This window comes from Pipistrellus kuhlii, unplaced genomic scaffold (genome assembly GCF_014108245.1).
Source record: "Pipistrellus kuhlii isolate mPipKuh1 unplaced genomic scaffold, mPipKuh1.p scaffold_m20_p_1, whole genome shotgun sequence".
Lineage (NCBI taxonomy): Eukaryota > Metazoa > Chordata > Mammalia > Chiroptera > Vespertilionidae > Pipistrellus > Pipistrellus kuhlii.
The window spans coordinates 195824499-195837603 of record NW_023425404.1 but is presented as its reverse complement, the minus strand read 5'-3'; the positions used below and the strand labels follow the sequence as shown (position 1 = coordinate 195837603).

General features: G+C 49.0%; 1 protein-coding gene across 1 annotated transcript in view; it reads right to left on the bottom strand.

The window, feature by feature from the left end:
- Positions 1-13105, bottom strand: part of CLNK (cytokine dependent hematopoietic cell linker) — a 105382-nt gene that overhangs the window by 48949 nt on the left and 43328 nt on the right. Inside the window, exons 3-4 of the mRNA XM_045574108.1 lie at positions 9378-9449; positions 1822-1850 (exon numbers count right to left, since the gene is read on the bottom strand). Of these exons, the coding sequence (XP_045430064.1) occupies positions 1822-1850; positions 9378-9449 (101 nt within the window). The remainder of the gene's footprint in view (positions 1-1821; positions 1851-9377; positions 9450-13105) is intronic.

The following is a 13105-nucleotide window of genomic DNA, read 5'->3' as shown; positions in this document are numbered from 1 at the left end:
TCCAGCCAGCCTGGCCGAGTGGTTGAACATTGACCTATGAACTAGGAGGTCAGGGTTCCATTCCCAGTCAGGGTACATGGGTTGTGGGCTCAGTCCCCAGTGTGTGTGTGTGTGTGTGTGTGTGTGTGTGTGTGTATGTGTGAGGGGTTGGGGGAATGGGGATTGTGGGCGGTGGATAAGAGGTAGCTGATCAATGATTCTCTCTCATCATTAATGTTTCTATCTCTCCTCCCTTCCTCTCTGAAGTCAATAAAATATATATTAAAAATATATACTATTATAGAAAATTAAGATACAAATAAGTAAAAAAGAATGAAAATCACCATAATTCCTCATGCCAAAGCAATCATCCTAAACACTCGCACACACACATTACAGTCAGTCTATGCATATATGGTCTCGCTGCGTGCACACTCTTTTCCTGCCTGCTCTCTCATAGAACAGACATGTCAGGGAACCCTCTTCAGCAGCATCATTTCTAATGGGCACACTGCATTCTCTCATATGGATGCCCCACCATTATTTTTAACAAATTCCCCGGCAAAGAAAATCACAGGCAATGTAAAAACACCTGGGAATGTAATACGTGCCCCTGTGACAAGCCATCTCTCACATCCATCGCAAAGCGCATGCCAGTTGTACGGGGTCTGTTAGAACAGAACAGACACCTGCAGTGGTTTGCCAGTGTGCGGAGGTGGGGTGCTTTGCGGCTGAGAATTGTGGGCAGGGCATGCACTCTGGTGCGTGTGGGCAGGCCTGTGCCGCTGTATCTCCCTGGTCATTCTGGGGGTTTAGATTTGTTTTCTTCTCCCTGCTCGAGTCTCTAGAACATTGTGGATGGACTGGGATACCTACCTGCCTGTCTCTGTCTCCCTTACTGCAGGTGGACAGCAAGGTAGAAGGGAAGGATTCAGGTCCTGGGGTTTATAAATCACCAGCCACAGCATCAAATGAGCAACTTCACGCCCAGGCTCTGCCCCCTTTAACACTTTCTACAGTCTCCCCAGGATGCTGAGTGGATGGTGGGGTGGGGTACATTTGAGACCAAAACTCTAGTATAATTTGGAAGCATTGACCTTGAGAGAATACAAGGTCCTCTGTTAGGACCTGACTGGGAAACTTGATCATGTGTTCTCTGGGAGGGCTTAGAGCTAGGTGCTTGTTTTTTTTTTTTTTTTTTTTTTTTAATGTAGATTTATACTTGTGATTTTTAGTTTACTTCTTCCCGTTCTCCTTACTGCTACCCAAGTGCGTGCCCTGACTGGGAACTGAACCGGAAATCTTTGGCTGCACAGGATGGTGCTCAACCAACTGAGCCACTTGGGCCGGGTTTCTTGAAATTAGGGTGCTCCAACAGGAACAGTCCATCCTCTCAGTCACACTGGAAGGGGGTCCTATAAGCACCGAGTACCAAGGGCTGGGCTCCGAGAAGACACACAGAGAAGCTGGGTATGGTTTCTGACCCATTCGCCTGGTGCGTATTTTGGGGAGAACCCATCACAGCAAGCCCAATTGAGGGAACACTCATGAGTAGCCACAAGACCATCTTAGGCAGACTCCTACCCACGCTACAGACGAAGGAGCACAGGCCGGAGTGATCTGTGCCCCATCCCAGGCCACATAGCGGCCAGGTGGAGAGACAGTTCCCCACCTGCTCAGCCTGCTCCCAACATTGTGGACACCACAGGCCAGGCTGGCCCCTGGGAGCAAGAATAGGGAAAAGCCATAAATGCTCCTGCTGTTTGAACAGGCCAACGGTGTTACTGAAGAACAGAAAGACCAGGAGAAAAGGAAGAGTCTGACAGGCCCGGGCTGACTCACCTGCGGCTCTGCTGACTCGAGGCCATGACCTAGGACAGAACAGAGAAGCCAGGTCAGTGTCAGTCAGCGGCATTCCTAAAGTGGGGGGAGGGCAGTCACCCAGGGCCGTTTCACAGGCCAACCTATGGAACCATTTCTCGACATTTGTATTGTCCTAGACCAGTGGTCGGCAAACTGCGGCTCACGAGCCACATGTGGCTCTTTGGCCCCTTGAGTGTGGCTCTTCCATAAAATACCATGGCCTGGTATTTTGAAGTCTATTTTGAAGAAGTGGCGCTAGAAGAAGTTTAAGTTTAAAAAAAATTGGCTCTCAAAAGAAATTTTAAATGTTGTGCTGTTGATATTTGGCTCTGTTGAATAATGAGTTTGCTGACCACTGGCCTAGACCCAAAGACACAGCTCAGGTCACAGGCCTGGGTTGCTGACATGATCCCCAGTAGGGAGCATGCAGGAGGCTGCCGATCAATGATTCTCTCTCATCATTGATGTTTCTATCTCTCCCTACATCTCCCTTCCTCTCTGAAATCAATAAAGAAATATATTTAAAAAAATAGAATAAGACAGTGTTGCCTATTGGCACGTTGGTCCTGTCTGGTTTCCTCGATGACCAGGGAGATTGAATTGTTACTGTTATTATAAGAAGTTTTAAAAGGTCCTGGGCCATTCACCTTTCCTCTGTGGGGAGTTATATATAAGCACAGGTCTTTGCTGTTTTCCAAGGGGCCCTTTGCCTGGTGGTCACACGGGCCCTGGCCCTTGACCGTGAGCTGTGGAGGCACCTTTCCCTGATGTCAGCGAGGATCTGAACCGCCCTGGGGCAGGCACAGCTCGGAGGACCTGGCCTCTGTGAGCACCTCGTTTGTGCCTCTAACGACCCGGCCCTGGCATCGCCCCTTTCCTCCGAGGCTCCCCGAGTGCGTCACTGGAGCAATTAGCTGAGCATCGCAACACACGCGGGTGTAAATATTTATGAGGCCTGGCTGGCGGCGGGCACCCTGGGCACAGGGCAGCGAGGCTGGAGATGCTGGTAACCAGGAGACCTCAGTCTGAGCCCCACTTTCAGCTCTCACTGTTGCCTCTGCTCACCATGTGAAACTCAAAATGGCCCTGTGGGGTAGCTGCCGCTGTTCCAAGTTCCCAGACAAGGAAAGAGGGGGCTCAGAGGGCCCCCCTGGCCTGCCCCGGTCCACCAGAGAGTGGGGGATTGGACACCAGCCCTAGAATCCTGGCCCCGCCCCTCTCCGGCTCCAGCCTGCAGGCAGGGGACAGTCAGGCTTCGCAGGAGCCCTGCAGCTGCGGGCTCCGAACCCTTGTGGTTATTAGCTCTTGGCAGCCTGCCAAGTTGCCTGATTCTGCAGAAATTAACAGTAAACCAGCCAGCCAGGCGCCGGCCATTCACCGGGGGCCCGGGAGCTCTCTGACACTTCCCGCACACGGCCCGTTAGTGACATCGGGCCTTTGATGGAGACCCAGAGGCTCCCCGGACTACAGCTCACTCACGGAAATGGGAGGCTGTGTTTCCTCCTCGCTGTGCAGTGAGCCTCATATGCCCTGGCCGAGGCCTGAGAGCCTGCACCGGGTCCGGGACACCATGCCGGTCTCCCCAGGCTCCGAGGGACCTTGGGCTTTAAATCCGGATCCCGTCTTGTTTCTTATCTCATCTCCCCTGGTGTTTGGAATCAAAGACCGTTATGTTCCAAAGCACCTTGCAGGTAATGTGGCCCCATTCACTGTTCTCAGTTTTAGGCTCTTGGAGGCAGAAGTGAAGTAGGTCTTTTGCCCCCTAAACAGAGTGGCTCTGAGGGTCCCGGGTCCACAGAAGGCTGGGCTGGGCTCCCCACAATGCAGGGGCAGCTCAGGCGCAGAGAACGAAGCGCCTTCCCCAGAGCGGGCAGTGAGCGCCAGGCAGAATGGGATTTGTTGACAAGCCTCGAGCAAGCAGCAACTGCCACCACAGGCTCCGATTCTGGGAGATTCCAATTGTCAGGGCGCCAGGAAGCGGCTTCTCTGACCCACTCTGCCCCCACCCCCTCCCCCCACCCCTCCCGGTCCCACAGCCACAGCACTCACGCACAGGGGAGTCCTCTGGGACCCGCACCCCAGGGCTCTCCGTGCGTCATGAATTAGCAAGCTCAGTGAATTAGCAGAGGCAGCCAAGGCAGGGAAGGCGCTGTGATTCCGCTGAGCCCGCAAAGGGAAGTGAGGAGGGGCTGAAGTGCCGCCCTGGGCCTGGGGAGGACGGCCAGGGGAGGACGCTCTGAGCAGGACAGCTTGGGGAGGACAGTCTGGGGAGGACGGCCTGGGGAGGCCTCCTAGACGCCAGTCCTGTCTGGCTGGAGGGCACCGACAAGCTCTCTGAAAAGATTCCTGTGTCCACACACTTCGCAGCCTGGCGGGCAGGGTGATGAGTGAAAGACGCTGCTAGCAAACCTCCTGAAGAAGGGATGTGCTTTCTCTGGGCTCAAGCGGGGCCCACGTGTTAGGAGCTGCCGGAGCTCCGGAATGGCAGGGATGCCCCTGGCTTCTGTCCTCAGCAGCATCCCTAAGGAGCCATGTGCCAGGCCTCGCTGGATCTAGTTAAAGCTTTCCCCCCACCTGCTCTCCCGCCCCCCCCACAGGACCCTGAGGGAGGCAGGTCTTCCTCTGTGTCCGGGGTGTCCGCCTGTTGGCGGGGAGGTCAAGGGAAATAAGGGAAACAAAGCAGACCTCAGGGGTTGGTGGCTTTCAATAGTCAGGGCTCCTTACAAATTAAGATATTTAATTTCTGAATTATTTTAAGTTTTTACTAATTCTTAGGAATTTAATATGCTTAATCATGTCCTGTTTTTGAAGGGCACTAAATGGGGCCCCCTGCCCCCCTCCCTTGCTGCCCAGGGGAACTGGCTCTGAGGATAAACGGGCACAGGGTTTTGCTGATCCAGGAGCGGAGTCTGGAAGGTGTGTTGTCCCTGCTCCATAGAGACGGGATTGTCCTGTCTCCAGGGCCGTGCTCCCAGCGCCGGGACTAGTTCCTCCTTGCCACCTGACTGTGCTGCACGTGGCCTTCTAGGTATCCCCAGGCTCCACTGCCCGGCATTGCCCCCAGGAAACTGTCAGGGTGACTTCACCCACTGCTCCCTCCCTCTCCCCTCTCGGGCCTCCCAGGTAAAGGGGGGTGGGGAGGGTGTTTCGGGCTCACTGCTCACTGAGAGAATATTTATCCATCCTGCCCTGAGTGAGAAGACCACTTTAGAATAAAAGTCTCGATTGTGTGAAAGACAGCTGCATTTTGAGAGCTGTTAAACTCAGTTTTAATCTAAGTCCATTCCCTTCTTCTCTGTTGTTGAATGTGTGCCCTGAGTCACTTCACTCAACCCTCCTGGTGATTCCGGTGGGCAGTATCGGCATATGGATCTTAGGGCATCATGGGATGCTGGCACCCAATGCGTGGGAATTAAGGAATTAAACCTTTCGCTTTGCCCTAGCTGCGTTGGCTCAGTGGGTGGAGCATTGGCCTGTGGAGTGAAGGGTCTCGGGTTCAATTCTGGTTGAGGGCACGTGCCTGGGTTGCGGGTTCGATCCCCAGTAGGGAGTGGGCAGGAGGCAGCCGATCACTGATTCTCTCTCATCATGGATGTTTCTATCTCTCCCTCTTCCTTCCTCTCTGAAACCAATAAGAAATATAAGATGTCTCTTTATATACAGACCCCTTTCGCTTTGCAGGGTGGGTGGAGGCTCAGGTGCGCCCCTGAGGAGTTCTCCATGGCATCCCTTCACACCTAGCCTTTCTGAGGGCAGGGTCCATCCCCTTCCTCTCCACCACCCTCCAGGAGGGAGTGAGGTTTGCAGCGGGAGCTGTGGGAGCTCAGGCTGGGAAAGGGTGGTGCTGGGGAGGAGAGAGGAAGGGGTAATCTCGGAGGGCTGTGCCAGCTGGGGCAGTGAGCACATCACCAGGTGGTGCATAGGGACGCTCAGAGCTGCGGCTCAGAAAGGTGCGAGGGAGCCACTGCGATGCCCTGAAGAGGCAGGCTAGGGTAGAACAGACTCAGCAAGAAGCCGCCTCCACAGGGACAGGGAGTGTGACTACCAAAGCCCTCCCTGACTATCTAGCATTTGGGCAATGGGACCCATGCTCACATAACCAGAACAGAGTAGGGCATAATATCTCAAACTTCCTGCCTAGGACCCCTGGTCCTAAAAGGGAAACCAAATGCCAAATACAGTGCCTAGAACATGAAAACATGGTGGATGAGAGTGAATGAGTGAGTGAATGAAGGCACACATGTCTAGGGAAGAGTAGATAAAAGGGGCATCTCAAGAGAATGCCTAGGTCCAACGCAGGCTCGTACTATCCCAACACAGCCTACAGTCCACACACAGCCAGAGCCCGCTCCCCATCCCATGTAGACACCCCTGAAATAGGTTCTCTTGTTTTTTGTTTTTTTTTTGGTGACAGATGCAAGATTGGAGAGTGTCTCCCAAGCCTGTCCTCCAAGCATGTCAAACTCAAAGGCTAACATGGGCCAAATAAACAAGGCATGCAGCCCACGGGCCATGAGTTTGACATGCTTGCTGTACTCCTTTGAGGCAGAAGAAATTCACTTGATGGGAGGGTTAAGGCTCCTTTTTCTAAGTGGAAACTGGGTTCATGCTTTGTAAGAAGAAGCCTTCCTTGTTTCAACAATCTCCTTTTTAAAACTCTATTTAATTCTATAAATATTTGGCCCTGGTCGAGTGGCTCAGTTGGTTGGAGTGTTGTCCCATTAACCAAAAGGTTGCAGGTTCAATTCCTAGTCAGGACACATACCTAGGTTGGGGGTTTTATCCCGGGTCAGGAGGCATACAGGAGGCAACTGGATAGATGTTTCTCACCTTGATGTTTTTCTCCCCCCCCCCCCCTCTCTCTCTCTGTCTCACCAATAAAACCACATCCTCCTATGATTATTAAAAACAATTCAGTGCATACAATCCTCTGAAGGGGTCCTGGGAAAATGCTGAAAGTGTCTGGTAGCATCCAGAACTATAAAAAGCTCACACCGCCCAGGTCCCCTTGGCTGGGGGAGGCCCCTCTCATGTCCTCAGGATCCTGCTCTGCCGGGCCCTGGACTGTCCCTCCCTGGAGCCCTAAAGCACTTCTTGCTCTGAGGACATACTCAGTTTAGTTAGGAGTGTATACTGATCTGTTTCTTATTTAAATCTCATTGTTTTAAACCTACTCCATGGCACTGTCTTGAGGATTAAAGGTCAACAGTCCTTTCATGGTGACTGGTACTGTTGTGAGGTCGAATCCTGGGTTCCAAATAAGATCACTGGAGGCTGATGATTTATTAAAAAAAGCAGGCAAAGATTTATTGAAATATCTGGCCAGGACAGCCTCAAGAGTACCACACGCAGGCAGACTCCACACAAGTGCCCTGCTTCAGGGGCAGGTAGTTCTTTTTAAAGGTTCTGAGAAGGAAAACCCCTATTTTGTAACAAACTGTTTTTTGGAATTTTCTGCTGTTCTTTCTAGACAAAATGTTGCTGTCTGACCTTGTAGGCCAGAGACCAGATATGCCCACAATCTTAATACCATGCCAGGTGTCAAGGCCAGCATCGAGACAACCACCAAGGGCACATAGGGCTGGCTCTTTAATAAAAAAAGGAAGCTCTGCTTGTAACCTTGCTTAGAATTTGAATTCAGAATAGTAGGGTTAAAATTCAAACAGCAGTTTTTACCCACGTATGATTGCTACCATATTTCAGTACACATTAGGCCTTCATTCAACTGTTTTTAAAATTCTTTTATTGATCTCAGAGAGGAGTGGAGAGAGAGTGAGAGAGAAACATCAACGATGGGAGAGAATCATTGATCTGACTCTCACACGTCCCACACTGGGGGTCCAGCCCACAACCTGGGCACGTGTCCTGACCAAGAATCAAACTGTGACCTCCTGGTTCATAAGTTGAAGCTCAACCACTGCGCCACACTGGCTGGGCCTGCTTATTATTTTTAAAATACCTTCTCTAAAATACACACGCAGCTGTGATGGGAATGGGCTTGTGTGGGGGAGGTTGCCCAGCCAGGATGTGGGTCAGTGGGCATGGACTCACAGCTCTGCCTACCGGCAGCACCCCTGCTTGACCTTCCCCACCATCACACGCTGATAACTATCATTTGTATGGAGAAGGAGAACATCGGCTCCACAGTTATTCAAGTAAGACCATAGACCCAAATATATAGTTTTCAGACATTTTTGATTTGATTTATCTACCTGAAAACTAATTTATATTCATACGATACTTTCATTATAAAATATGCCGTGGTAGAGAGATTTGTATGGATGTGGGGGATTTTTTTCTAGCTTGAGTTTATAAATGGTTTGGAACAGGTTGCAGAAACATCGTCTGCTGCTCTTTTTAATATATCTTGAGTGTGCTGTGACACATCCCAAAATAATTTCCTTCAGGGGGAAAAAAAAAAAAAAGCGCCGCTCTCTCTTTTCCTCCCAAATGTGAGTGTAAATATTACTTTGATGTCTGTAATTGCCACAACCATCTCCATCTGAAGCAAGGCTTCTAGCCCTTCCATCTCTCATCGCTCACTATTGTCAAGAAATAAGAAAAATGGACGTAAAATGCATTATTTAAATGGATTTAATGTAAACATTGAAGAAGTCTGAGAACAGCCACAAAATTTCCATGGCTTAATGTGGTCTGAAAATATTTCATGCATTCCGTCTTGCAGACATTCACTCCCTCTGCCTAGGAGAACGACTTCACGTCAATCCTAGGGCCCTGGGAAGGCTCCTTGTGCCCAGCACATAGTAGGAACTGATTGCGTGTCTGCCGATTGATCTGAGTTGAAGTAGATTAGGATTCAAGGACTGGCCTAACACATGGAGATCCCAGGCACAGAGACTGCTCCTGCAGGCCGTGGTGAGGGACTTCTGTCCAGCCCAGGAAGACCTGCACTCCCTCTGAGCAGTGGGTATTGCCCAGACACTGGTCTACAGCAGAGCTGGACCTGACTTCAGGGTCTGTCTCCTGTCAGTGGTTTTATCACGTTTGTCCCCATCCTGAGCTGGAACTTGGCTGTGAGCCCCCTGAAGCCAGGACTTTCTTTCCTCTCTGTGTTCTCAATAGCCTGTGCAAGTCTTGATGTCAGAATTGTTCGGTAACAGAAACCATAGAGGCGGTGGCTCTCTCTAGTCTCCTTGCTCATGAGACCTGGCAGTGGACTTGGGCCTGATCCACTCACGAGCCATCATGTAAATCATTCATCGGCCGGGGAATGGAAGGCTCCCTCTCAGTGGTGTTTCTTGGGCTGTTTGGAACCCTGGGTGGGTGACGGAAATAGCTCTGGGGGTCATACCACCTACACTTGCATCACACATGTGCCGACAGGCCAGCCACATCAAGTTCCTTTCCCTTCATGTCACCTCGAAGGTCACTGCCAGCAATGCTGTGTATGTGCGTGTGTGTGTGTGTGTGTGTGTGTAAAAGAGAGAGAGAGAGAAATTGAGCTAGAGATGGTCAGATTCATTGCCACAGAATCAAATTCTTCACTTTTCTATTAATCAAGAAAATATTCTCACCTATTTTTCAGCAGAGCCAAGTTCTGGAATTTCAGATCACTGGATCCTTCTATCATTGCCCTTCTATTGCTCCTGGGATGAAAGAAAGTAGGTCATAGTCAGGAAATAGTAAGAAGCTGGAATAAACAAATTAAGTGCTTTCATTCACAGAGATAACCACCCAGTCAGATTTCAGTATTTAACATCTCACACATATTTCCAAATTAGTCTTTGCATTTTCATTAGGGTTAAAAAAAAATCCATGTTTTAAGGAATTGAATTACTATTTTTTTTTTTTAATGTATGAGCTTTATTTTTCAAGGGGCAGAAGCATGAGATAAAAGAGGTGCTCCAGTCAAGATGAGGACATGGCCTGGTCCCCACATCAGCAGGGTCACTGTGGGACTCCCCTCCCCCACTCTGAGTCTCCGTGATGTTGCTCTGTAAAATGAAGAGCATCTTACCTTCACCAAATGGTCAAACAAGGACAGTGCCTGTGGGCTAAGGAATGTTCTAAAGCACATGTGTCAAACACAAGGCCCGCGGGCCAAATCCGTCCCGCCAGGCCTTGCAATGTGGCCCGCACCGCGCTGTCATCACTGCACTCCGCTGCGTTTCCATCACAATGACAGTTTATGACTGTTCAGTAAACCATTCGGCCCGCGATTTAGGCTGGATTTTAGATTTTGGCCCCTTCTCTGATTGATTTCGACACCCCTATTCTAAAGGCTTTCCTATGTTAGCTGAATTTGACCCCAGGCTAGCAAACATCATCGGTGTAGGAAGGCAGACTATTTAACAATAGCAACTTGGAATCAAACAATGTTTATTGAACTCCTATATAATGTAGATACTTTGCTGTGGCATTTTCTATGAAGAGATTAAATTATTTTAAGTCCAATTGATTTGCTGAAATTAATTAGGGCATGCATTATCACAGACTATCACTATTATACACCTTATTTAATGAGCCAAGCAGAATGTATTTCCTGTTCTTTTACAGGTGTTTCATGAGCTTTTTACTGATGATACTGTCCTCCTCAGGACCTCTTGACCTGGTCAGTGCCTCTGACAATTGTCCTACCGACTTTCTCCATTTGGGTCACACTTGCCTCCTTTTGGACCTTGGACTGTCTCTACTTCCTCCCCCAGGCTCCTTCAGGCACTATTTTCTCTTTCTCAAATACCCATTGTCCTCTTTTCCTTCCCCCTGACTCATGCTCTGAGCTCAGCCAACTGTCACATCCTCAGAGAAACCTTCCCCAAGTGAGAGACCAGGTTCACCCAGCACTCCTTTGAATTGAAATTTCACTTTTGTTCAACTTGTAGCTATAATCATGTCTGAGAAGCCTTCTGACCTATTGTCTCATTGAGGGCAGAGATTTGCAGGGCCCACAGTGGGCCCTCAGTGGATGTCCCTGGCTATTCATTTGAACAAAGGGCCCCAGGAACTGCCTAGTGATAGCCTAAGACTCTCCATCCAGGATTTGTGTGTAGACTGTGGACTGCAATGGGATGAAGAGAAAATTGAGTGAGTTGTTGTGATACATTTTGTCATTGTAAACTGACCATCTAGAAAGATGATGGTGTCATTTCATTATTTCTCATTTCCCTTTTTAATTATTTCATGATTTCAAAATTATTTAATCACTGTATCATTTCAGTTTTTAAAATCCAGATAGAATTTGATTCATAAATCTATAGCTACACTCTGATTTCTTCTCTAAGTTCTAGACATGAGCATCCAACTATCTTCTGGGCCTTTCTAATTGGTTACCCTCCAGTGGAACCAGGCCCTTTCACCAGTGAGTGGCTCCATTGCCCACTTAGTTTCCAAACCAGCAACTTGGGCATCTTGCCCCCACATCACTGCCAGACCCTAGCAATAGATCCCCTTATGTCTCTCATTCTGTCCCCCCCCCTCTTTGCTCCTGTGAGCATTGCTCACTGTTAGTTCTGTCCTCATTTTTTCCAGCCTGGCACTGGGTCCTCTGTTGTAGGGTTTCTGTTGAGGCTGTAATCAAGGTGTCCGACAAGGTTGGGTCTCATCTGAAAGCTCACCAGGGGAAGGACTGATTCTAAGGATACTTGCTTGTTGATAGGATTCATATTCTTGGGGCTTGTTGGACTGAGAGCTTCAGTTCTTTGCTGTCTGTTGGCTGGAGGCTGCCCAGTGTTCCTTGTCACATGGGCCTCCCTAACATGGCCCCTTGCTTCATCAAAATGTGCACACCAAGGAGATAAGGGGAAAGTTACAATCTTACGGAATGTAATAAAGGAAGAGGCATCCCATACCCTGTTGTTTAGAAGCAGTCTCAGGCTAGCTTACAACCAGGCGAGGCGATTACACAGGGAGGCACATGAGCACCAGGAGACGAGATAATTGGGGGCCACGCATATTGTCACACACTCACTGTGGAAATATGAGTAGAGATGACTCTTTTGTAACTTCCAGAAGGTGTATATATACATATTTTTTGCAAATTTACAAACCAAATCAGCTAGAATCTTTCTGCAGCCTACTTTTTAAACTTCTGTGACTCCTGGAAATGTCAGGCCAATTTTCGAAAGTTTTCCAGCTAATTCGGGAAGACTCCAGCAAATACCAGAATAAACTGGTTCTCCAACTCTTGCCCGGGAGAGGCCATTATAATCATTTCTGCAGCTGAAGGCTGCACCTCTAACTCCCTTAAAATAGTCACCACATCAGTTGTCACAAACAACTTCTCCAAGTGATTGACACCTATTTTGTTAGTTTCATTTGGTCCCTAAGCGGTAAGGGTGGTTATATTCCTGTACACAGCTTTTTTTTTTTTTTTTTTTTTTTTTAAACGCAGGAAATGCTTAGCACTCTCCTTGCACACTGAGCAAAGCTCAATTTCTTGGGGATTTGGTGTGTAATGGCCTGGACACCGGACACCTTTTATGTGTTTGCCCTGCGGAACCCAGAAAAATGGAAGGACATACACATCCTTCTTGCCTCACAGATTTTTTAAAAAACGGTTTAAATTTGAATATATTCACATATGTTTTTTTTTCCTCTCGAGCTCCTAAAGCCCAACCATTCACTCCCTACTGTCTTAGCTAACCAGCCCCTGAAGGTTTGAGCTGGTGACTCTTTCGCGAGGAACTCAGTACTGAGTGAACCACAATGAGATTTTTTTCATTACCACCCCTCACCCATTCACACCTCTGTGATGGTTGACTCTATGTGTCACCTTGGCAAGGCTGTGGTGTCCAGGGGTTTTGGGTGACAGCTTATTTCCTAAGCCCCCAGCCCCATCCTGGGCACCTTCCCTTCTGTATCCTCTCCAAAGCCCCTGAAAGGCTGTCTCTGGTCATGGGAACAAAGCCCTTCGACTGGAGACCCTTACTGACCTGAGTTGAAATTGGTAGTCAGACCCTGGTGCCAGCCTCAAATCAAACAGCTAGTGAGTAGCTGCCATGTGCTGGATACCGTATTAGGTCTAGAGACACAGGAGGAAAAGACAGAGAAGGTGGCAGTCATGTGAGAGGGAACCAAACCACTAAGCAAGGAGTGGATCCCCTCTGTAACAGCTCCTTTAAAAAAAAAAAAAAAATATATATATATATATATATATATATATATATATTTGTATTGATTTCAGAGATGAAGGGAGAGGGAGAGGGAGATAGGAACATCAATGGTGAGAGAGAATCATTGGCCAGCTGCCTCCTTCATGCTCCCTACTGGGGATCGAGCCTGCAAACCTGAGCATGGGAATGGA